The 23,723-nt window shown below is 31.5% G+C and overlaps 3 protein-coding genes across 4 annotated transcripts; 1 reads left to right on the forward strand and 2 right to left on the reverse strand.

The window, feature by feature from the left end:
- Nucleotides 1-5,362: 5,362 nt before the first annotated feature.
- On the reverse strand, nt 5,363-8,699 carry LOC114730970 (ethylene-responsive transcription factor RAP2-12-like). Of its 2 annotated transcripts, XR_003738869.1 has the most exons (3): nt 8,277-8,699; nt 5,800-6,967; nt 5,363-5,683 (listed from the first exon to the last, which is right to left on the reverse strand). XR_003738869.1 is itself a non-coding variant. In XM_028918083.1 (2 exons), the coding sequence occupies exons 1-2, from the start codon at nt 8,572-8,574 to the stop codon at nt 6,102-6,104; spliced, it is 1,164 nt and encodes a 387-aa protein (XP_028773916.1). In that variant the 5' UTR covers nt 8,575-8,699; the 3' UTR covers nt 5,363-6,101. The 2 variants fall into 2 exon arrangements, 1 of the variants encoding a protein (XP_028773916.1); XM_028918083.1 differs by having other exon boundaries at nt 5,363-6,967.
- Nucleotides 8,700-14,372: 5,673 nt separating this feature from the next.
- Nucleotides 14,373-14,687, forward strand: LOC114730974 (MADS-box protein AGL72-like). Its single transcript, XM_028918089.1, has one exon. The coding sequence runs from the start codon at nt 14,373-14,375 to the stop codon at nt 14,685-14,687; it is 315 nt and encodes a 104-aa protein (XP_028773922.1).
- Nucleotides 14,688-20,045: 5,358 nt separating this feature from the next.
- LOC114730971 (FCS-Like Zinc finger 17) lies at nt 20,046-21,115 on the reverse strand. The gene is made up of 2 exons (XM_028918084.1): nt 20,798-21,115; nt 20,046-20,405 (listed from the first exon to the last, which is right to left on the reverse strand). Exons 1-2 carry the CDS (start codon nt 21,028-21,030, stop codon nt 20,186-20,188), a joined length of 453 nt encoding a protein of 150 aa, XP_028773917.1. The 5' UTR covers nt 21,031-21,115; the 3' UTR covers nt 20,046-20,185.
- Nucleotides 21,116-23,723: the final 2,608 nt, after the last annotated feature.

The following is a 23,723-nucleotide window of genomic DNA, read 5'->3' on the forward strand; positions in this document are numbered from 1 at the left end:
TTTGAAAAAAAGGGAATGAAAAAAATGATGCGGAGAGAAGAGCATTTGCATGTGAACGTGTTGAACGGAAGCGCAGGCTGTCATGTCACGTCGCTTTCGCTTACAAATGGGGTTTGAGGGTACAACGTGTCACCGCCTTGTTGGACTGTAACTCTTCTATGTTCCCATAGCTTTCCCCACTTTTTCCACATTTTGTTTTCTTTAAATAATTCGACATGTGATTCCCACCCAATTTGGCCAAAATTTTTTTAATATATTTCCCAACGTTTCTATTTTGAAAAAATGACGAATGAAAACCCTCAATATGTGAAATTATTATTTGAGTTCTTTAATTTGAAAAATAATAAATAAAGACCCAGTCTCATATTGTAAATATGAAATCTTAGTAAAATGCCTGAAATACCTCTCAGCCAAATAATAAGTTGACTATAAGAAATAACAAGTTTACTTTAACGAATGACAACTTTAATAGACCAAATCTGAAATCACAACTTAGGCATGTCAAATGATAAGTTGACTATAAGAAATTACAAGTTTAATTTAGCGAATAATAATTTCAGCAGATCAAATCACAACTTGGTCAAAGGGCATTTCAGATATTTTATTAAAATTTCATATTTACAGTATGAGACCGAAGTTTTTATTTATTATTTTTCAAATTGAGGGACTCAAATAGTAATTTCACATATTGGGAGGTTTTTTTTGTCATTTTCCCTTCTAATTTCTTACAATAAGAATTACTTAATTAATTTTAAGCAGATTAAAAATTTAAATAAAATAGTTAATTATATTATATAATGTCCTTGAAATATTTTTATATAATAGTTGGTTATATATAAGTTTATAAATTAAGTAAATTAATTTGAAAAATAATAATAAATATAAAAAATAAAATGATTTGATGTCTTATCGTGAAATCAAATTCAATCATCCAACTAACTCTCATAACTCTCATATCAAGTAACATAGGTAATATAACTTTATTGAAATGACAAAAAAATGCCTATTAAATTTTAAAATAATAAATAAATTATTTTAAAATTTATACAGTTAGTTTGAGCAGGAAAACATTTTTGGATCTTACGATGATATTGAAGTAGGACAATTAATTGAGTACAACGATAATAGTTGGCACGTTTATATTTGCAATAATGAAAAAACTTGAGACAAGCGTTACAATTGGACAATGCACGAGAGTAAGTGGGCATATTTGGTGATGGGTTATAATCTTTTTCGTATAATGAATTAATAATTGAAATATTTCATGATTGTACGTGACGACAAGCTATCCCAAGTTCTGCGCTAAAATTAGCTGGTAAAACTGTAAATGTATGAAAGATTTTATCCATTTTCTAAATAGATGTGTTTCTATTGTTAATTGATGTATTACTTTTGCAAATTTTCTAATTCCTGTTATAACGCATGTATTATTTTAGCACATTTCCTAACTCCTGTTGTCAATTACGTAAGTCCACTTATGAATACACGAGTTCCTATTCTAAATTTCTTAACGCCTTTTGCAAATTGTCTAAACCCAATCATAAACACACTTGGCAGACTCTAGTGTGATGGTTCAGTTATATTTAAAAAAACTATTTGCAAAAATAGAAATTCCTGTTGTAAACTTAACTATTATTATTGCAAATTCTCTAATTCCACTAGTCAAAATTTACACTCAAAGTATGAAATTTGTGGGGGAAAATATATTATTATTACTAGACATGTAATAAATACATAATATATAATTCATTGCACTGAAAAAGAAATTGTAGGTAATCCTTATGCGTAAAAATTAACACGTTCTTTGCTAATATAAAAAACATCTTGAGCTGACAGATTCCTCTTCAATTTTCTCTTGGTTGTATTTGTATTTTTGCAAGTAGTTGTACAACAGCTGTCAACCATGTATTTCTTGCATAAGTAATGAGCTGCCACGGCAAGTGTGACCTCAGGGAATTGAGTTCTTCCTATTACACAACATTAAGAACCATCAAACAAGAGACATAATGGAGTACAAGATTGAAATCTAAAAATAATACATTTATAGATAAGCACTTAATCAATTCATACTTTTGCAAAATAGTTGTTTTCCGCCACCAGTAACCATTTATAATCTGTTGCTGCAAATTATTCAACTATCAATTTCAATTAACTTTCAATAATAATAAATAGTATGCATTAACAACAGGAATTTGCGGATTTACAACAGAAATATCGATTTTCATAACATTAAATTGTCATTTTTCTGCACAACTCCAATTTGCAAATTTACAATCCAAATACATATTTCCACAACTGCAGGTTACTCCTCTGACCTTAAATATAAGACCTTTATACACTTTTTTTGTACATTTCGTTTTCATATCACCCATTTTCCTTTCAGTTCTCCTTTCATAAGTTCCTTCAACAAAGTATTACAGTTAGTGTTCACCCATTCTCACCCACTTTTCAAAAATTATTAACATTTCATGTTTATTAACTTCAAAGAAGAAGAAGATAATAATCTCTCTCTAAACTTAAAAGTTATATTAGATTTCCCCCCTCACTACCTACTTACACATGCATTTAAATACTTATTTCTACATTATTCAACTATCACAACCCAACTATGCTCAACAGAAAATTTTTTTTGGAAAAAACGGTTTATCTCACGCACCAAGCTCCTCTTTTCCCTCTTTCTTCTTTCTTTTCAGCGGATACAGTTTGCAGGGCATTTCAGTAAAATGATTTCAGCAATTAATTTCAATTTGCCCCTTGGATCCTTCAGTGAAATTTCAGAATCCTTAACTGAAATTTCAGATTTTTTTTGGGCTGTTTGAAATTAATTTCCATCTGCACTCCTTAATCAAAATTTTTCCTTGATTTATATTTCGAACATTTTGACAAGAGTTGTTCTTAACATGATGTCAACATATGTATAACTTATTTTGTCGAAACTCAAAAGAGGATCCCCAAAACAAAAATTATTTGTTGCTTGTAGCATTCTTGCAAGTTGACAAATTTTTAATTGAGCAAAACATTACAAAACAACATTAATATATAAGTAGACAGATTTTGTTGATGATATGTTATTGTTTTTTAATATTGTGTTTTAGTTTACAAGATTTTGCTTGCCAAATATATATTTGATGACAAGCACGGCTGCCTCAGCTTCTTCGCGATTTTTTTATTTATTCATTTATTTATTTTGCCTTTTGCAAGAGCCTGGGGAGGAGGCACTTTTGTGTTCCATTATCCAAACGACAAGGGATAAGTCTCGTTTTTTTTTTTTGAAAAAAAAATTCATATTCTCATAATTAATCATAATATTCCAAATTGACCACTCACACTCCTTTAAATCCAAGGGAATCACCTCCCTATAAGGAATATATTTAAATAATAATTTGTTTAATTCCTGTGTTACCATCAAGTACTAATTTCAATAGAGATTAAACTGCAAAGCGGCCTTGATTATCGGAGATTAACAGCATCCAACAAGGTTAATTAAATCAAAAGTTGTCATGCTAGGCTACGCTACCAATATAGCATAGCACAATTTTGAGAATGATATCTTCGAGGAAATTAATTTCTTGGAAAACCATAGTTTAATGTTGGTTTCTATTATGGTTTTCATAAATTTGGGTCACGTTCATTGTAGTTCATTTATTGAGGAATCAATCCTTAAAATAATGATCAGCTTCGACGGAAATGATATAGATGATGTGATAATGATATTTAATTAAAGTGTAAATTTTGACTAAAGTTGATCAAAACTCTAAAAGCTAATTCTTTTTATGGAAAAAAATCATAAAAGGCATGACTCGAGTTGGTTATAACTATACGGATCTTTAAAAATTATGTTATTCTTTTTTTAAGAGAAAAAAAAATACTCTTCCCTCCTAAATATAAGACCCTTATACACTGTATAATTTTCAACATATGAGAACAAATAAACAAATAATACTTCATCCGTCTTTTTTTGTAAGAAACAATACTATACTATTGTAAATATAAGGTATTTTCACTTCAAACATACCTACCAAGAGGTGGTTAATATTCTAGGATTTTCCAACCGTGTCCTTCAAATGAACCATAATAACGAAGGGTTGTAAATAATTTTAAGATATTCTTAGAGATATGTTAGAAGAAAGACATTAATTGCCTTTTTATTTAAAGTCATCAAAATGCCTTATACTATATTTAATTAGTTAGTGAATGAATCAAAGAGTGAATAGTGAAGAAAGAAAAAAAAAGGAAGGGGAAGTGGTTGGAAATGAAAGCACGAGCCTTGGAGGCTACAAAGCGGCAAGGGAATCTCTAGAAAGCGACGGTGTTGTGTTGTGGAAGTGCAATATGCCCTTTCACGTGCAACTTGAGCCCCCTTCATACCTAGTCTCCATTTTGCTATCATATAAAGATTTCATTTTTTTAATGGGTAAAATAATACTTTTCCTCTAAATGTAAAATCAATTTATTATATAAATTATATTATAAAATGAGTCTTATATTCATAACGGAAAGAAATATATGCTTTGATCCTATTATTTATGTACATTTGATATATCTTATTTATGGTATATCTAGCATTCTAATGTTATTTCGTCAGTTATCTTCATCGCCTTAATTTCGTCCAACCCCAGCTTTTAACATGCTCCTCAGTGAAGCCTCTCGCAACCTGTCCCTTTCATTCTTTTTCCCTTCACTATTGAATCACTGCTTTTTCCTTCATGATTAGTGCTTCAAACATTTCATCCACGCTATATTTGACAAGATCTGTGGTCCCATGGTGCCCCATTAGCGGGTCAACCACCACCATCTATATGACATAGAGAAATATGACTCTGGGGCTAATTAATTGGTTCATCACGCACTTCAATTCGGAGAAATATCGTGGGTAACAACCTTCGTGCTCTGTTCATGCGACCTTTCATATCAGCATGGCGGCCACAGCTCTTGGCTCAGACCTCCTTGATTCATTCTCATACTTGGTCTTCCACTTCCATTGGGAACCCAACTAAACTCCGCGGATTGTTGTTGATTTACTTGTCACCACGCTTTGATTGACAATTCTCATTGTCTGAATTATTCACGTTCTTTATTTCAGTTATTTGTACCCATCCAACCGCTTTAAACACTAACTTGGAATTTGAACTAATGAAAGTCTTCCACCTGAGCCAATGGCTGATTCAGATATATATGCTTAACTTCACTGAAATTTTCACCATTCAAATTTGATGAGGGGAAGAACCCCCCAAAAATGCAAAGCCGTCGCCGTCTGTTTTTCTTTCCCTTCCCCTCTTTTCTGTCTTTCCCTTGCAGCTCTTCAAGAAGCCGAAAAGACTAAACACCTCCAGCACTCAAATTGATGGAGGCAAATACTATCTATAAGAGACCTGCAAGCAATACTCTGAACAGAACCAAATCAATTATTCAAAAATGGGGTTAATTGATGGCCTCCACTTTGACCGACCATAATCAAAACAATCAAGTTAACATTTTACTGCATCACACATTTGATAAAATCATCCTCATTAATGAACGGTAAACTCAACATCTCCAAGAGTTAAGGTCTTTGACATGTACTCCTACACATCCATGGTCCCACACCTGCTTTGCTACCAGCGTCCACAGAATAACCATCCAGACATGCTTAAAACGGTCTGTTTCGTCTCGACTCAATCTCCAACAAAGATGAACAGCATTCCTGAAAACCAATAAAAGGAACAAAGCATTGCATTCATTTCAGAAACCGAGAATACTTCATGATGAAGAATGTATTTACAATTGGTTCCCTAAAAACATCACTTGTTCGGGGTTTACCTGAAAATAAAAAAATTAAAAAAAAAATCTCGAGTAGAGTCCTTGATTTATTTTAATTGGGTTCAATTCAGTCTTTTAATTCACTCACAAAGGACTAGCTGTCCCCACTCTCGAGAAATCACGGACTCCATTAAACGTTTTGGCTTTTCAAGAACAAAATTCAAATAAGTGATAATTTCTGCGGGCCATATTAATTTAGTCCATGAATGATTAAAATTATAGAACCAAAAGAGAATTTTGAAAGGAAAAAAATACTAACTTGTAACCCTATTTACAAATTAAGGAGACAGGGAGAAAGTTGCTCAGAAAACTCCCCCGGCCATGGAAGGAAGATCATCACCAAAACTCCAAAAGTCCATTGGGTTTTCACTATCCTGAGTTGTGTTTTCACCAAGCAAGGTTTCTAATGAAGCATCGTCCCAGCTCCCTTCAAGGTAAGGTGTCTTAAAGAACTGCAACTGGGATTCAATATCTGCAAGTTCCTCAGACAGTGTCTTTGCAGAATCATTTTCCGCAGGCAACACATTCTGAGAGTTAGGAATGTGATCATTCTTGTTGGCGTCGTCAACAGCTTGAAATTCATCTTCTATAGAAGCAGAAAGCATTGACGAGATGTCGGGAGTCTTTGGGCCCCGTTCACCCCAACCAAAACTAGAATAATCAAACGAATTGCTTGCTTGATCCGAACTGAAACAAACAGGCATATTAACATCATCTGATGGCGTGAAAGATGTGAGCCCATCTGCACTGCTGGGTAAACCTCCCATGTTAGCATACTGATTAACCAGTGGTTTCTGCTCCATCAGACCCAGAGGACAGACATAGTCCTTTGGATTGTTTTCAAAATTGAATTTCTGGTTCATAATGGGCTGGACAGAGTGTTTTACATTGTAATGTTTTGGGGGAGAGCTTGAGGCCTCATCAGGAAAGTTCACCTTGGCTTTCTTACCACGAATCCTCCGTGCTTCAGCATCATAGGCTCTAGCTGCTTCTTCAGCAGTGTTGAAGGTTCCAAGCCAGACACGGACTCCTTTCCTCGGGTCACGGATCTCAGCTGCCCATTTTCCCCATGGGCGCTGACGGATTCCCCTATACAGATTCTTCCTCTTTCTTTTCTCAGACTTGTTAGCTTTTCCATTGAATTCCACAGATTTTACAGCACCAGATCCTTCAATGTAATTGGGAAAGGGAAAAAACTATAATATGAGCAAGGCAGGGACAATACATTTACAGTACCAGTAAAAAGACTAAAATTAAGAAAACCAACTCACGCATCTAAATAAACACGTAAACACATACAGAGTAAGAGATGATTGAAGTAAATAGCCTATTAAATGACAAAAGACTGATCTCTAATGAAATTGCTGTAAAATGAAGGCGTTCCTATAATCAAGCACGGCTTGTAACCCCCCTACAGAGTATTTTACTTCAACTCATTACTTAGTAATTTACAGCACACAATATTATTTGGGTCTTGACAGCCAATTGTTGGGAAAATATGACATATTAGAGTAACAATCAAAACAAAAGCAAAAGAACTAGGAACATTCAATGCAATATCACAACTAAAACACCGCTAAAGCTCATTTAGTGAACAGGCAATATAAAAGTATATTTTGATCCACAAATGTCAAAATTTGAAACCAACAACACAGATTTTCACTGCAAAAAGGAACCGCATCTACCTCTATAAAGTAGATTTTGCAATCTGATAGGAATATATAGTGTGGTCGTCAGAAGCAACTCCCATTAGGCTAACCACACTCCTGCTTTTACATATGTGCACAAAGGCAAAAACGAAATCAAACAGCATGACATCAGTTTCAAAAGGATTTCATAAACATTTCAGAACTCCGCAATAGTGTTCTGAAGATACTATTATGCAAGCAAATGAAGCCGTTTCAAAGTGGACCCACAAGATTTCTATGCTTTATAATTTCTTGCAAGTGATTCATGGAGTGCATGTGCAAGGCATGAAAGTAGGACTATGTTTCATTAACCAGGAAAGGAAAAACTTATTAATGAATATTAATCGAAGTAATAAAGCTAAGCTTATACGGTTACAAAATCTAATAACTAGTGAATAAAGGGGGCTTACAGGATCATAAAACAGCCTTAAAACTGTTTTGAAAACTGAATTTCATGTCATTGACTGAGAAGGAAAAATCAAAATTCACCAAATAAATACAACTTTTCCCGATAATACCTTGGGGAAAAAAAAGTTCCGAAAGCGGCAATACATTGTTTAATTAAAAAAAAAAAGCATATGCTGCATGTGATCATTAATACACCTATGAAGCAGAATCAAAAGCTGCATCAAGGATATAACAACCAAATGACGCATGAACTAAACCAAAAAAATGAAAAAGGCATGTGAAAATTTATACGACAAATTTTACCCTCATATATTTGGCTAAAAAATTTTACCATCATATCAACATAACCGGAACTGGAAGGAAGTCATAAGAAATATTTACCACGAGACCGGGATCTGGAAGGCTTCGGGGGTTTGGCAGCAGAGAAACCTAAGGTATTGAAATCGAATAGAAAATCATCATCCACATCCACCTCATCGATATCGGACTCGTCCTTGAATTCCCTAAAATCAGCTTCGAAATCATCGTCCGAATCCCCGAACGCAGACCTAGTGGGCTTCGAGAATCGCTTCCCCCCACTGGATTTCTTCAAATCCGGCCAGAGGAGATCAGCGGTGAGCCGGCGAGACCTGGCCCCCGGCGTCTGAATGAAGTCGGAGATGATAGCACCTCCACACATCTCTCTCTCTCCAGAACCGGTAAAAGATTATGCCTTTTTTCCCTCAGAAAAACAAAGCGCAGAAAAATTATGAGCAAAAGGCTGAATATTTCTTTTGCCCAAGAAAGACTCTGACGAGGAAAAGAAAAAACGGGAGCTTTCTGAACTAAAAGAGAAATAAAAGGTTTTCAAGGATTTTATGCGTAAATGAAGCGAGAATGATTTGGTGTGGCAGCCGATTTTACCATTATGCCCTTCTACACCCTTCTTTTTTTGGGGCCACCGACCTCTATCCTTATTGCTATTTGCTAATATTGCCCTAATGTCACCTAAAGGGTGTTTAGATAAAAATAAAATTATAGTTTTAGAAGTATTTTTACGGTATATGAAGAAAATATGTGGATGAGTTTGTCTTGATTTATAAAAAAATGTTTCTAAAAAGTAATTATGGAGTTACCCAAACACGCCCTAGTTATCTATGTAAATAACAGAACTAGTTCGATAAAAAATGTGCATCCGCAATTTTGAAATGTTTTGTGGCACATTCATAATTTTAAAATATTTTTTTAAAATTTACTTAAAAAATATTTTTTTAAATGTGTTAATATCTTTAAAGTATTTTTTTGTTTTAGTATACTAAAAAAAATATTTTGAGTGTTGAACGTACCTAAAAAAATATTTGATGATGTTATATGCACTAAAAAAATACTTTAAGGTACTAGACGCACTTAAAGAAATATTTCAAGATATTGGATGCATTACAAAACATCTTAAAATGCTAAATGCGCCTGAGAAAATATTTCGGATATTAGATGCATCTTTCCTCTAAAATAATTAGTTAAAATAGATTGAAGAGTATATATTTTCATGGTCTAAATTTATATTAAGTTTTAATTTATTTTCTTAGATTTACAAACCATATTTTAGTTTTTTTAATTTTGCATTCTTAGTCTCATTTAATAGAAAATAACGATCATACAATATTCAAATTTAATGAGTTAGCATTTTTTATTAAATTAAACTAATAGCATTAATGTAAAAAAAAATGAAAAATGCATTTTATAAATTTAAGGCATTGAGTTAAAATTATATGAAAACTTAGAAAACCAAATGAATACTTTAACTCAATATGTAAAAACTGTATTTTATTCATTGGCAAAAAAAAACTGTATTTTACTTTTCAAAAATACTGTCATTTATTGGAAGGTGAAAGTGAATAGAAGAGAGAATAAACAGATAAAAAAAATATACAGAGAATTAATGTAGTGAATAGTAATATAATAATAACATATAATTAATGTACTAAAAATATTAAAAAAATTAAAATTAAAGACTTCCTTTAAGTAAATCTCATAAATAGAACAGGGTTGTTCCAAAAAACAAAACTAATTTTCATTTATAATAAATTAATTTTAAAACAACAATTATTATTTATAATATGAGAGTGAGACTAAAACCTATATTCCAACCAATAAAATGAAATTTACTGAAATTTAATTTTATCACTCACTTTATAATTATATGATTAAAAATCATGTGAAATTATAAAGATCTAATAAAAAAAACCAACAAAAATGTGATTAAAAAACTACGGAGAGAGGAATTTTTTTGGTAAAATATGAGCAATTATGGCAACATTCAATTCCTTTTTTCGCCCTTTCCAGCTTGCCAGCATTGATTTGCTTTTACTTTGACCCTTCGTGGGATTAAAGAGTTATTCCATTAGAGTGGTCATTTACTTTTTCTATATTTGACCTGTAAAAATCAAAAACCGTGTGTTGAACCACCCAAGTACCTAACTTTTGAAGAATTCACGAGTTCCACGTGTTTGCTTCTCATTTCAACCTGATTCCGTTTTAGATTCCATACATAAGGGAAAGAACCTAAATGTTTTATACGTAAATCGCGTAAATTTATTTTATATATTATATCGCTGGCATGGCTTTTAGCCAATCGAATGAAAATATGTCGACATGATTGTATAATAAAAATTAGGAAAAATCCCAGAAAAAGCCTCTTGAATATACCAAATTTCAGATTGGGTCTTTAAATTTCGAAAATGACAGAATAGGTCATTGACCCAATCTGTCATTTGTGAAATTCAGGCGAATTGACATTTTTGCCCCTGAGCAAAAGTGAGTAGTTATTCTCTAAACAAATCTAGGTAACGCTTACACTGTTCTAATGATTACAAGATTCATTGTAGTTAATAATAAGGTACCTGACAATAATAAGATACCTGACTATGAAAAAATGAGTAGTTATTCTCTACACAAATCTAGGCAATGCTTACATTATTCTAGTGATTACAGAATTAGTTGTAGTTAATAACAAGACACCTGACTATGAAAAAGTGAGTAGTTATTCGCTACACGAATCTAGGTAACACCTAAACTCTTATAGTGATTTCTTGAATCATTGTAGTGAATGAATAAATGAGGGCAAAATTGTCAATTCGCTTAAATTTCACAAATAACAGATTGCGTCAATGACCCATTCTGTTATTTTCGAAATTTAAGGACCCAATCTGGGATTTCCCATATTCCAATTACCTTTTTTGGGATTTTCCCTAAAAATTAAAACTAAATCACTTTTTAATCAATAAAGAAAATATAATTTGAGGCAATTAGCGTAATTAATCAAATTGGGAAGCACCACGTAAAGTACAAGAAAAGTCGGCTTGCTTATCTTTTAAAACCCCTTATAGCTATTACGCGCTTCCAAAACGCCACCTTATACTGCAATTTCTTGGTTTTAATTTTTTACATATTACTATTTCTCCTCCTTAATATAAGAAATAGTTAACTAATTTAAGTAAATTAAAAAAATTAATTTAATTAGTTATTTTGTAATAAGTAGATGTTGTCTTTTCTAAAATATCCTTACTAATCAAGTGTATTATTAGCTAGAACTACTGTTATTATATGGATTACTTTGGAAAAAAATGAATTAATATAAGAGACAAAGTAAATTGGGGTCTTATAATTAGGATCAAAATAAAAATCAAACAAACTCTTATATTAAGGACCGGAAGTAATAATAAATATGCAAATTAACTAATGTGTTATTTTTATACGTGTATCATCAGACATTTATGCCTTAATTTCTGGTCAGATATAATTATTTTAAGTCTTAATTGCTTAGTATAATTTTACTTGTGTATGTGTTTGGACGTGTTTCAGGGCTTATTCAGTGCAATTTTAAAAAGTGGTGAAAATTCTCAAGGGAAAGTTGGCTTATGCCATTGGCAAGCATACGTCTATGAACAGGTTTTTTTCCCCAGAACATCTATGAGCAGATATTTATATCTCACCCATTCGTAAATTTTTAAGTTGAGAGTAAGAATACCAGACAGATTTTTAAAAAAAAATTTACGTATTTGACTATTGGATTTTAATAGTAGTATTTTATAGTACTCTTCTTACATTCATAATCTAAAATGATGATGGCCATAAAGTGTTAATTAAGAGGTGAAATTTATTTTACATTTGGAAATTTAAATTTAATTCATCTCCATTTAAGGTAGGTTGAGTTATATACCATTGATGGCTCCGGTTTTATAACTCAAATGACACATAGTATCTTTTTTAAGGCTTTTTTTAAAAGAATTAAATTGCAAATTTGTCATGAAAGCTCTTACTCAGTAGCACCCTGAAATTTTTTTTTTGGTGTAAATTTATTTTGAAAACTTAAAATCATAATAATATTATCCCATAACTAAAAATGTTAACAGTCGATGTTACTATTTTAGCTATTAACATTAGTTTTTTTTTTAAATGGTCATGAGCAATATTATGATAATTTTAAATTTTAAAAAAAATGTGCACTTGAAAAACTTTTTAGTGTTCAACACTTTCAAGTAAAAATTTTCAACACAATTTTACACATTAACCCCCTTTTTGAAAATGTGAGAGTATAATGTTGTCCTCATCGATCTTATCATTCACCCTAGCTCAATTTAATTTATTTGAATATTTATTCAGCCTAAAATCAAATATAACAATAGCTATCCTTGTAATCTCCCTTGAGGGGAGCTTGTTTCGATGGCGGTTTTCAATCCCATTTCGACTTGTGGACTTGTGGGCCGAGATTTGAACCTATAAGGCATACCCATACAGCTAATTAGGGCCCATCTCGCACCTCATTGGGCCGTAACTTCAAAGCCCATTGTCTCTCATCTCTCTCTCTCCCCCCCCCGGGGGCCAGTCGGGCCAGTGCATATGCATACATTCATGGTGACCATCAATTATTACCCAATGTTAGGCAAAAAAAAATAAAAATCAATTGTTACCCAGTGCTGACCCAAAAAAAAAAAAAAAAGGCATTACCCAAAATGCTCACAATTTTTCATCACGGCAATAACTGACACATCAATTTACTACCTCCGATCCTTAATATAAGATCCCGTTTTATTTTTATTTTAGTCCTAAATATAAGACCCTAATCCATTTTGTCTATTATATTTATACATTTTTTTCCAAAGTAGTCCTTCTAATAATGATAGTTCTAATCAATACACTTAATAAACAAAGATATTTTAGGAAAGACAACACCTATTTAAAACAAATAACTAACTCAACTTACTTTCTTAATCTCCTCAAATTAGTTAAATAGTTCTTATAATTAGGACCGGAGGTAATATAATATAAATTGCCATTTATGATATGTAAAACATTTGGAAATAAAAAAATGAGATAAAAAAAGTCGAATTTTTATTATCACAGAAAAAATGTAATTAGCTTTGAATAAATTTTAACTATAGTCTTGAAGCGAGATGCTGTGAGTGATGTACGATGGTGAAAATCTTTATGTGCAAGTAAATAAGATCAAAACTTTATAAATAAGATTAGGAAAGTTGAAACTTCAGTTGGAGTCAAAATTGAATCAAAGCTAAATCTTCATTTCAGATTGATCAGCAATAGTATCCTACGAAGTTTTACAATCCCTCATAAATATCAATATTTCATAATTAAATATTGGGATAATTAATCCACAGCTCCTTATAGTTTCAACTAATTTTGAATCAGATCCTTATAGTTTTTTTTCTTTTTACCAAGTCCTTATAATTTCACCTGTTTTTAATTAGGTCTTTGTATTTATTTTTCTTTTTATCAAGTCCTTATAAGCTCACTTTATTTTTAATTAAGTCCCTGAATTTTTTATTCTTTATTTTATAAATTCTAATAGTACTATTATATAAACATAAAATAGTATATATTATTTAATATTAGTTTATAAACAATAATATTCTAAAGATATTGAATTATTATAATGATTTTAATGTTTTCAGCAAAAAAATTAATTATTCTAACAAAATTTCCTGAATTAATTAATTATATTACTTTTTTATTACATAATTATTAATTTAATTTAATTATTAATATTTTATATTTCAGTATTAATCTATTTAATTAAGCTTATATTTAATTAATAAATAAAAATTAAAACTACATGGACCTGATTAAAAATTTAGTGAAATTATAAGGACTTAATTAAAAGAAAAATAAATACAAGGACCTAATTAAAAAAAGATAAAAGTATAAGGACCTGATAAAAAAAAAAAATTATAGGGACCTGATTCAAAATTCTTTGAAACTATAAGGACTTACGGATTAATTAATCCATAAATATTTATGATCTACTATTTTTATTGAAAAAATTAAAATAAATATTTCAGCACAAAAATATATTTATCCTTGCTTACTTCGGACACCTATAGATCCTCTCGACATATATATTATCAACTCGGACTTCAATTTCTTTCTCGCTTCCTTCTTCCTTCTCTAGCTCTTCCCTCTGTATATCGCTGTTTCCTTGCAATGGCTTCGTCTTCTTCACCTAAAACAACCAGAAAGCCTGGGAAAGGTAGGAGCAAGATCGAGATTAAGAAAGTGGAACAAACCAGCAAGCGTTTCGTCACATTCTCAAAACGCAAATTAGGCCTCTTCCGCAAAGCCGCCGAACTATCCCTTCTCTGCGATTCTCAAATCGCCGTCGTCGTCTTCTCCCAATTCGGCAAGGTCTATTCCTCCGGCTACCCCGACCCTGACGCCGTCATCCGCCGCTACCTCTCCTGCGCATCCTCCTCGATGTCGGACTCTACGTCGGCTCATGATCCGGAAAGAGAATGTTAGAATATTTTTAAAATGAAGAGATGTGTTTTTTAGAAAAGTCATGTGCTTGTATAAATTTATTTGGAGATATACAACACAATTTCTAAGGTTAAATTTATTGTCTTTGTCTTTGAGTGCATGCAGAGATAGAGTCAAATTATCACTTTGTAAAAGCCGTTGTTGTCTTCATTTGAATTTTAGAAGTACAATCCATATTCAAGGGTCTTCGTTGTATCTTAAAAAAATTCGCCGATGAACCTAACTTACATCCTAAAATATAGGAATAGGTGGGGTGAATTAAACCTAAAAGAAAGTGCTATCTTTTTCTTGTACTTTTCGTAGAACCATTCCCGCCAACAGAGAATGGGCGATGTCGCCGCTGAGACGGGAATATGAGGAGGCCATGAAGGTGTTGGAGGAGGAAAAGAAATCCCTCAGTGCTGAGACTACCGGGTCGGGTTGTGAGAATGGGTTCTGGTGGAACCGTTCGGTTGGGGAGATGGGTTTGGAAGAAGTCATGCAGTTCAAGGAGCGTGTTGAACAGCTGAGGCAGAATGTCGCCGGCGGAGAAGAAGAAGAACACTTGGCTGATCGATTCAGAGCCACCGCCGATGACCGCGGCGGAGTCGTCTTTGTATCTCTCCCTGTTGAACGACGGCATGTTGGAGATCGATCAAGCATGGGAATCTTGGAATGCGGTAAGTACCAGTAGTGATAGTTCCTTCATGGCTCCGAATATATAGGAGCGATCTCGGGCATTAATTTGAAATATTAAGACTTAATTAGAATTAACTTTAATGGACTATAATTAACTTGCTAATTAATGTTGCTTTTTCTCGTCAGTTTATCACAGGTTTGTTTATGATTGTTTCAGTTCTGGATTTTGAAGTTCAGTATATGATCAGTATATGACTTTGATCCTGGTATGTTGCCAATTTTAATTCTTTCTTATTATTGTAGAATCAAGGTTTGTTTATGGCTTTAATTATATCAAAACGGTCCCTGAAAATATTTGGCAGCCGGCAGCATGTGCATGCATAGTCGTTCTGTAATTTATGCATGTGAGTGAAATTAACTGGACTAACTTGGGGAATACTCACGGCCGTGGTGATTTAATTTAATTTGGACGTGCAAGCATTGGACATGTGCGCTCGCGCGAGTTCTTTTTTCCCCAAAAAAAATCCTTAGTTTATACTAGTTCTGGTATTTAATATAAGAGCCAATTCAAAAATAAATTTGGTTTTAAATATAAAATTTTAATTTATTTTATCTTTCGTTTTTTCTAAAATATTTCTATTATTGTAAAAAAATTTCACCAAAAGATAATTCTAATCATCCAATATACATGATTGAAACCAATATTTTGTGGAGACTAATATAAATTTGTAACAAATAATCAATTTAACTAATTTTCTTAGTTTCTCCAAATTAGTTATCTAGCTCTTATACTAAAAACAAGAGGCAGTAGTATTATATAGATAGATAGAATTGAGATGCAAATATGCTCGAAAGTTTTCATTTATCAGCGTTATAATTTTAAACTTTTAGAGTAAATTCACACAAGAAAATCTTTCCGGTATCCAGAATTTTTAAATTTGCCCATCCAGCCTGCAAACGTATAAGAAAAGTCCGTGCGTGAATTGATTTGTATATTCATATAATAAAGTGTAAAAGAGTAGGTGGAAAGAAAAAAATAATATTAAAAAAACAAGTGAAATGTTTATATTTCATATTATTAGAGTGGGCAGTTTACGAGTAAATATAAGAACAAATTAAAAACGTGTTCTACATATTTACTTGCTTTAAAATCTGAGAAGTAAAAATTGTAGCAAAATTCATCTTACGTTAAGAAAAAGAAAGAACCTTGTGAGAGCATTCCTTCATTATCCCCACCGGTGCTCCATATTTTTTAGTTTAGTTGTCCAAAGTATCCTCCTACCCGAACAATAAGAGACTAAACCCTTGGAAAGTGTCAAACGCCATAATAGGGATTCTTTTCAACAGTATTTTTTTCATACTGTTCTAAAGATCAAACCTAAAACATAATGTTTAAGGTGTTTAACTTTTTTTCTATTTAGCCCAACACTTGTTGGTCTGCGTTTCACATTTAATGACCAGGTATCGCATGAATGAGGAAAGGTCAGATGGATTCACTTTGGGCTGGGCTATCGTGATTATAGGTTTGGTTACTCTCTGATTAATTTGGAATATGATTTCCAAGGCAGAATATTGACATGATTATTACATAGTACGTGCGTGTATTTTTTTCTTCTTCTTCTTCTTTTTTTTTTTCCCCTTTTTCACTAACAAGAGAGTTCATGAGAGTTAAGTCTTAGGTACTTATTAGAGTCATAGCAGCCATGTCTCTAAGCTTAAAAAGTCTTTACAGATCGTCCATCAATAAAGTTTTTACATCGGTAACGGGATTCCAATTCATGACTTTATGAATTATAAGTCAACTCCTTACCAATTGAACCAATTTTTGTTGTTACGAGTGTGTCTTGATAATGCATCTATGTCACGGAGCTTCCCACCATATATGATACATCATTAACCCCAAAACTTTCACATAATAAATTCAAATATGGGTCCTTCCCTTTATACACACAGACAGATATATCATTTTCGTCCCAACTCCCTTTAATACGATACCTCTCTTTATTTTCTCATCATGTCAAGTCAAATCCACCCACAACTTATAAAAAAGCGATAAGAGAAGGGTCCACCCACAACTTAAAAAAAGCGATAAGAGAAGGGTCCACATCAATACAATGAGAAATTTAGGAGAGAAGGACATAAAAAGGGAGTGAGACTTTTCGCGGGTCATTATACACTGAGTTGATTTCAGCTCGTTGGAAAAAAGGTCTAAAGGAAAGATATTTTTTCTCCAGGCTGGCTTTACTGATTTTTAATTTATTCACTTATTTTTTTTCCTATCTATGTATGTGTATTATTTTTTTAATCCGTATCAGCTTCACTAGTCCATCTTTTGAAGCTCAGCGAAAAAAAAAAAAAATTCATCTCAATATTCATATTAAATCAGTTTAGCCAGTTTGATGAATCATAATCATAAGTATGAATTAATAATATGAACTTTCACATTGTTCATAGTGTGCTACTTGACTCCCTTGCTTAGCATATGAGTGGATAAGCAAGAGGACAGTTGTCAAAAAGGTAGTTTGGATGAGAAGCCGTAAAAGAACAAAGGACCATAAGTGCCGTGGACATGGTGACAACGCGGGTTACCTAAACAGACAAAACAGACAGTGACGGCCAACGACAACGTGATATCATCAAACTTATCATCTCATCAGTTATATTTGAAGTTTCGGCCAAAAAAATTATATTTAAATAAACATACGAAGTTTTTTAATATGAGACATCGTTAATTAATTTAAAAAATTAATAAATTTATTAAATCATTTCAAATTACTTATATTTATTATTTTTCTTTAAGCTAATTTGTCTCGGTTGTAAATTGATATACTACCTCCAGTCCGTAGTGTAAGAATTAGAAAAAAATAAATAAATATGAAAGACAAAGATGACTGGAATCTCATATTTAGGATCAAATTAAAAATGAAACTAGTATTTATATAAAGAACGGAGGTAATATAATATAATGATTTACATGAATATTTTAAAAAGATAATTTAACATATATTATAATTAAATAATTTAGCAACTTTTTTAATTTTTTTAAAATTAGTTAATTGAGTTTGTATTAAAGAACAGATATAGTATATGATAACAGAAATAAAAACAGAAAAGTCTCAAAGATAATCTTTCTTATCCACTCTCATCATCAGTACACTGGGAGCCATTCGAGCCGTTGCATTTTCACAAGTCAGTATGCATTAAATGATATTGGATAAATATCTTCGCTACTAATTACTATATATCACCTTCTCCCCTCGTAATTTTCCATCTGTATGCACCATTATTAATAGTCCATTATTTGATTCTTTATTTGGGAAGATCACTTTCATAAAGCTTTCCCAGGAAATTAATGTAAATTTTCTTTTATGCAATTAAATGAAAACACTCACTTAACTAATCATTCTTGATACTCTTCCGATTCTTAATATAAAACGTATTTAACTAATTTGATCAAATTAAAGAAGTTATGTAAGTTAATTAATTATAAGAAATATAATATATTTTTTTTAAAACACCATAACTATTTTACTTAATATCTTCCCTCCCTCTTCTACTTGATTATGGTTAAGAGATGTAATTTAGAAAAAATTGATAAATATGAGAAATAGATTTTATATTTAGAACTAAAATCAACTCAACAATTAGATTCTATATTAACTACTATAGGAGTATTATAGAAAAATAGTTAAAATACAATAGTATTAATGCCTTTGTGAATAATTTGATTTTTTTTTAAATTCTTCAATACGAATTTGATCATTTACTGTTTGTTTATTTCAAAAGAAATAAAATTATATGTATGATAGAGACAATTTTTCAGTTCTCCCTAGATGGTTAAAACAGAAAAGGACATTGACGGCTAATTTCGAAAGGAAAAAATAGGAAGAATTAGATATTATTTGCCAGGTTGGCTGCTCCAAAAAAGTTGCTGCACAAAGGCAGATTCATAGTGACATTTGAAATTTGGAAACATACATACATACGCATGCGCGCGTGTTTATATATTCCATCACGGCTGATGTGAAGTATATAATATAATTTTATTTATTTTGAGAAAAAAACCTCTAGCCTAACCAAAATATATGCTATCTTCCATGGTTAATATACATCCTTGATATAATACTTCTCCTGTTTTTAATATAGGATTTAATTATTGAGTTAGTTTTAGTTTTAAATATAAGACTCATTTTTTATATTTATCAATTTTCTCTAAATTATCCCTATGGATACTCCCTCAATCATAATCAAGTAGTAGAAGAAGAGGAAGTATTAAGAAAGATGATTATAGTGTTTTAGGAAAAACGTGTCACATTTTTTATAATTAACTAACTTATCTAACTTTTTTAATCTAATCAAATTAGTTAAATGACTCTTATATTAAGGACCGGAAAAGTACTTCCTCTAGTCCGATCTTAAATATAAATTAAAACTTATTTTATAATGTAATTTACACTACAAAATAGATTCTATATTACATTACAAAATATATCCTATATTTAAAACCGAAGGAATAGTTAATTAACTAATTTAAGTAGATTAAAAAAATTATTAAATTTATTATTTATAATAAATAATAAAATTATCATTGATGAAGTATTTAACGTGTACAACTGTTAATATCAAAAGAACCATTTAAAATAAATAAATAAATATAATAAACAAAATAAATTAAGATTTCATATTAAATTTATAAATCAAACTAATATTATATTAGACTTGTATTAAGAAAAAGAAGTAGTATTACTCGGGGACCAACAAAAAAAATTACATCTCTGATATGATAACAATGAACATAGAGATATTTAAAAAAAAAAAAAAAAAGAGTAGATAAGAGACTAGAGAGTGGTTTCGAAGTGCTGCTAGGCAACAATGGCCCAGTCACAGGGAATAGGTTTAGACTTGAGTCTCTGCATTTGAAGGTCTTTGAGGATGAGGCGAGTCTCAAGGCGGCGAGACTCGTTCCAGCAATGTCTAGAAGATGATACCATCTTCTTCTTCCTTGAGCTCTCTGACTCTTTCATTTCGTCCATCACTATCTGCCTCTTCCTGCACTCTTTGCTGCAGAATCCTTGATCTCCTCTGCACAAAATAACACATAATAAATCACAAATCTTCAGTATTATGATCACAAACCAAATGAAACCCCGGAATTTACATGAAAAATCATAGCTACCCATGAAACTTTAGAGCCTAAAATTTACCAAAACTTGCCGCCATCTAAAAAGGGAAAGAGATGGTGTGTGTGTGTGTGTATACACGTATTCTCAGAAGGTTTATTAATGGAGTTCCTGTTTAATTTAGACAAGCACACGTCTCAGCTGGATAAAAGTGCTGGATTTTATTAGAAACCAAGGAACACCCAGAATTTTAGATGTTAAAAATCGAAACAGTCCATGAGGATTTCTGAGTTTAAACTGTGAAGAAGGATAGGGTATTAATTAATGGAGTTTTTCTGTTGAATATATATATACCTGTACATGTAGATATCTTTGTCTGGACTGAGCTTCTTATCGCAGAGGTTACAGGTTTTAAGGTAGCAAAAATCCTCTAAAGGCCTGCAGCTATGGTTTGATCTCTTTCTAATTGCGGATTGCAGAAGGACATTGGACTTGTTGTTAGAACTTGTAATCTGAGGAAGAAGCCTCAGACCCACGTTCATGGAGCTCTCTGCAGAACTCGACTTGCTCATCTCCGGAAGCATCATGAACAAGAACAAACCACCAAGACTAGAGAGACACTTACAGAACTTTCTGCGAGGGAGAGGGAGGGAGGGAGGATACTGATGAGGTATTGAGGTTTGAGGTTTGAGAAGCAAAGAAATGGTGGGTTTTTAAAGGAAGAAGAAGGTTAAAAAAAACAACACAGGTGGGGTTCTTTTTCTTTTTTTCAAAAGCCTATTATTTAAGTATTTAGCTCTGATTATAAATAAAACGTGCGACCATTACTTCGTTTTATAATTATTATTTACTACCTGGGATTCTGATGGGGTTAATAGCACATGCTTAAAAACAAAAGAATTAATATAATAAATGAATTGATAATCGAGTGAAGAGATAGGAGACAGCAAAAGCAAATAATATTTATATATATAGTAATGAAGTGAAAAGAATGGGAAAAAAATGTGTGAGTAAATAGAAAAGAGAATATAACATGAGAGAACATAGATAATTAAAAATAAAATTTAAGAAAATGTATTAAATACTACCTTTTATTTTTTTTATTTTTAATAGAAGAATTAGTTAACTAATTTGAATAGATTAAAAAAACTAGTTAAGTTAGTTATTTATGATACATATGTATTATCCTTTTTAAAACATCTTTATTGATCAAGTGTATTAACTAAAACTATTATTATTATAAAAATTATTTTAAAAAATAAATAAAGATGAGAAAGATAAAATAAATTAAGGTTCTCTATTTATAGTTAAAATAAAAACTAAACAAAATCAGAGGTAATATTAAAATAAACTCAAAATTCAACTTATACGGGATGAAAGGAGTATTAAAAAGTTGAAGTGACGCGTCTTTTATTTGGTCCGGTCTGAGTGGGGCGCGTGAAAAGGATGGCATACCCTTTATTGGGTTCTGAAATGTACACGTGTTAATCATGCCATGAAACTAAGAACCGATGATTTCAAATGCGTTGCAGTTCCATGGCTTCGGCTGCACGCCCTTATGATGCATCCAAACAGAGACGGCCGTAAGATACATTGGAGGGATGATAGGTCGCCACGTATCAAAAGGACGCTTTTGTACGGTGCATCTTGCTTCGGATCAGCGCCCCAGATTCTGTCGGGTCGAGGCCTGGCTTTTATTTCATGTTTTTAGCATGTTTCGAACCAACGTGGATGATTGTAAATGTTGGGATTTTTAATTCATAAATTTTATTGTGAATTAAAATTAAGTCATACATCCAAAGCAACTATTTAAGAAGCGTTTGGATTAAATTTTTAAAAAGAATTTTATGATAAAATAAATATGTAGAGAAGAAATTGTCCAAAATGAGAAGTTAATTTAAACCCTTAAATAGGATTGTTGCGGCAACCACCTATGCATGTTGGTGCCGATCTTGACAGTAACAACCGAACAATTAAGCATGTCACAGCCTTGGATAAGCAAAAATTAACTTTTGAAGCTGTAAGTTATGCAAATTTATTTTTATCCAAAAGTCACTTTAAATTAAAGTTGAGCTATTTTTTCTCGTTTTTGAACCTTTCTAATTCAAATAAATTTATGCCAATTTCAATTTTTTTAATAAAAATATATTCAAATATAAATCATATTGCACTAATAAAAATTACAATTATAAGTTTTAATTTAAACAAAGTCTATAAGTTATCGTCCTCTGGGAAGCCTCCAAACGTAATGGTTATAAGCATGTATATTTGATCATACTACTCAGTCAATAACTATGTAGCTTATCAATGAGAATGTAATTGTGTTTAACAGGAAAAACTAGTATTTCATAACATAACAAACTAATGTTTAAATTTCTGTTAAGAGAGATGTTCAAGTTTGATATCTAATAATATATTGAACAGAATTGTTTCAAATAAAAGAATATGTGTGTCTAAAACAAACCAGCTAGTTAGCTAGGTTCCTTCCCTTTTTATTTGTTTATATTATTAAAAAGGGAAAAAGGCTGAAGCATGAATAGAGATGGGAGCTTAGCATATGTCCAATGTGGGTCGTCACCCCACCCAACTTTGTCCCTTGAACAGCTCATCCAATCCATCCAATCCAAGACACTTCAAATAGTTGAATAAGGGGAATTTCTTTTACTAATTTTAAAAGTTTTTCTTCTTAGCATTTCCCCCTCTGTTTCCCCACATTTTCCCTCTTTCCTGAGATAACCTCAATCTTCAAAACGTAGCCTAGCCATTTAGTCCTTATGATCTTTTAACTTTAAAAATCATATTTTTAATCTTTTAATTTTAAAATCATTACTCTTAAGTGATACTCCTCCGGTCCTTATTATAAGACCCAATTTGACTTTTTATTTGGTCCTAATTATAAGACCCAATCCATTTTGTCTCTTATATTTATGCATTTTTTTCCAAGATAATCCTTCTAATAATGATAGTTTTAGCCAATATACTTAATTAGCAAGGATATTTTAGGAATGACAACACTTATTTATTATAAATAACCAACTCAACTTACTTCCTTAATCTCCTCAAATAAGTCAATTGGGTCTTATAATTAGGACCGGAGGAGTATTTGGTAATAATTATTGTTGTTTTGAAAATTAAATTTAATATTTTAGAGTTTTAAAATTTTTTGTCAACCCGCAAGATCTCAATATTATCATTTTTTATTAGTAATTTTAGGATTAGAGGCTAAAAATATACTTTTTTAAAATTTTAAAAAATAAGCTAGGCTGGTCAAAAAAGTTAA

Source organism: Neltuma alba, unplaced genomic scaffold (assembly GCF_004799145.2).
Source record: "Neltuma alba isolate B1F8T4 unplaced genomic scaffold, ASM479914v2 tig00012793_pilon, whole genome shotgun sequence".
Lineage (NCBI taxonomy): Eukaryota > Viridiplantae > Streptophyta > Magnoliopsida > Fabales > Fabaceae > Neltuma > Neltuma alba.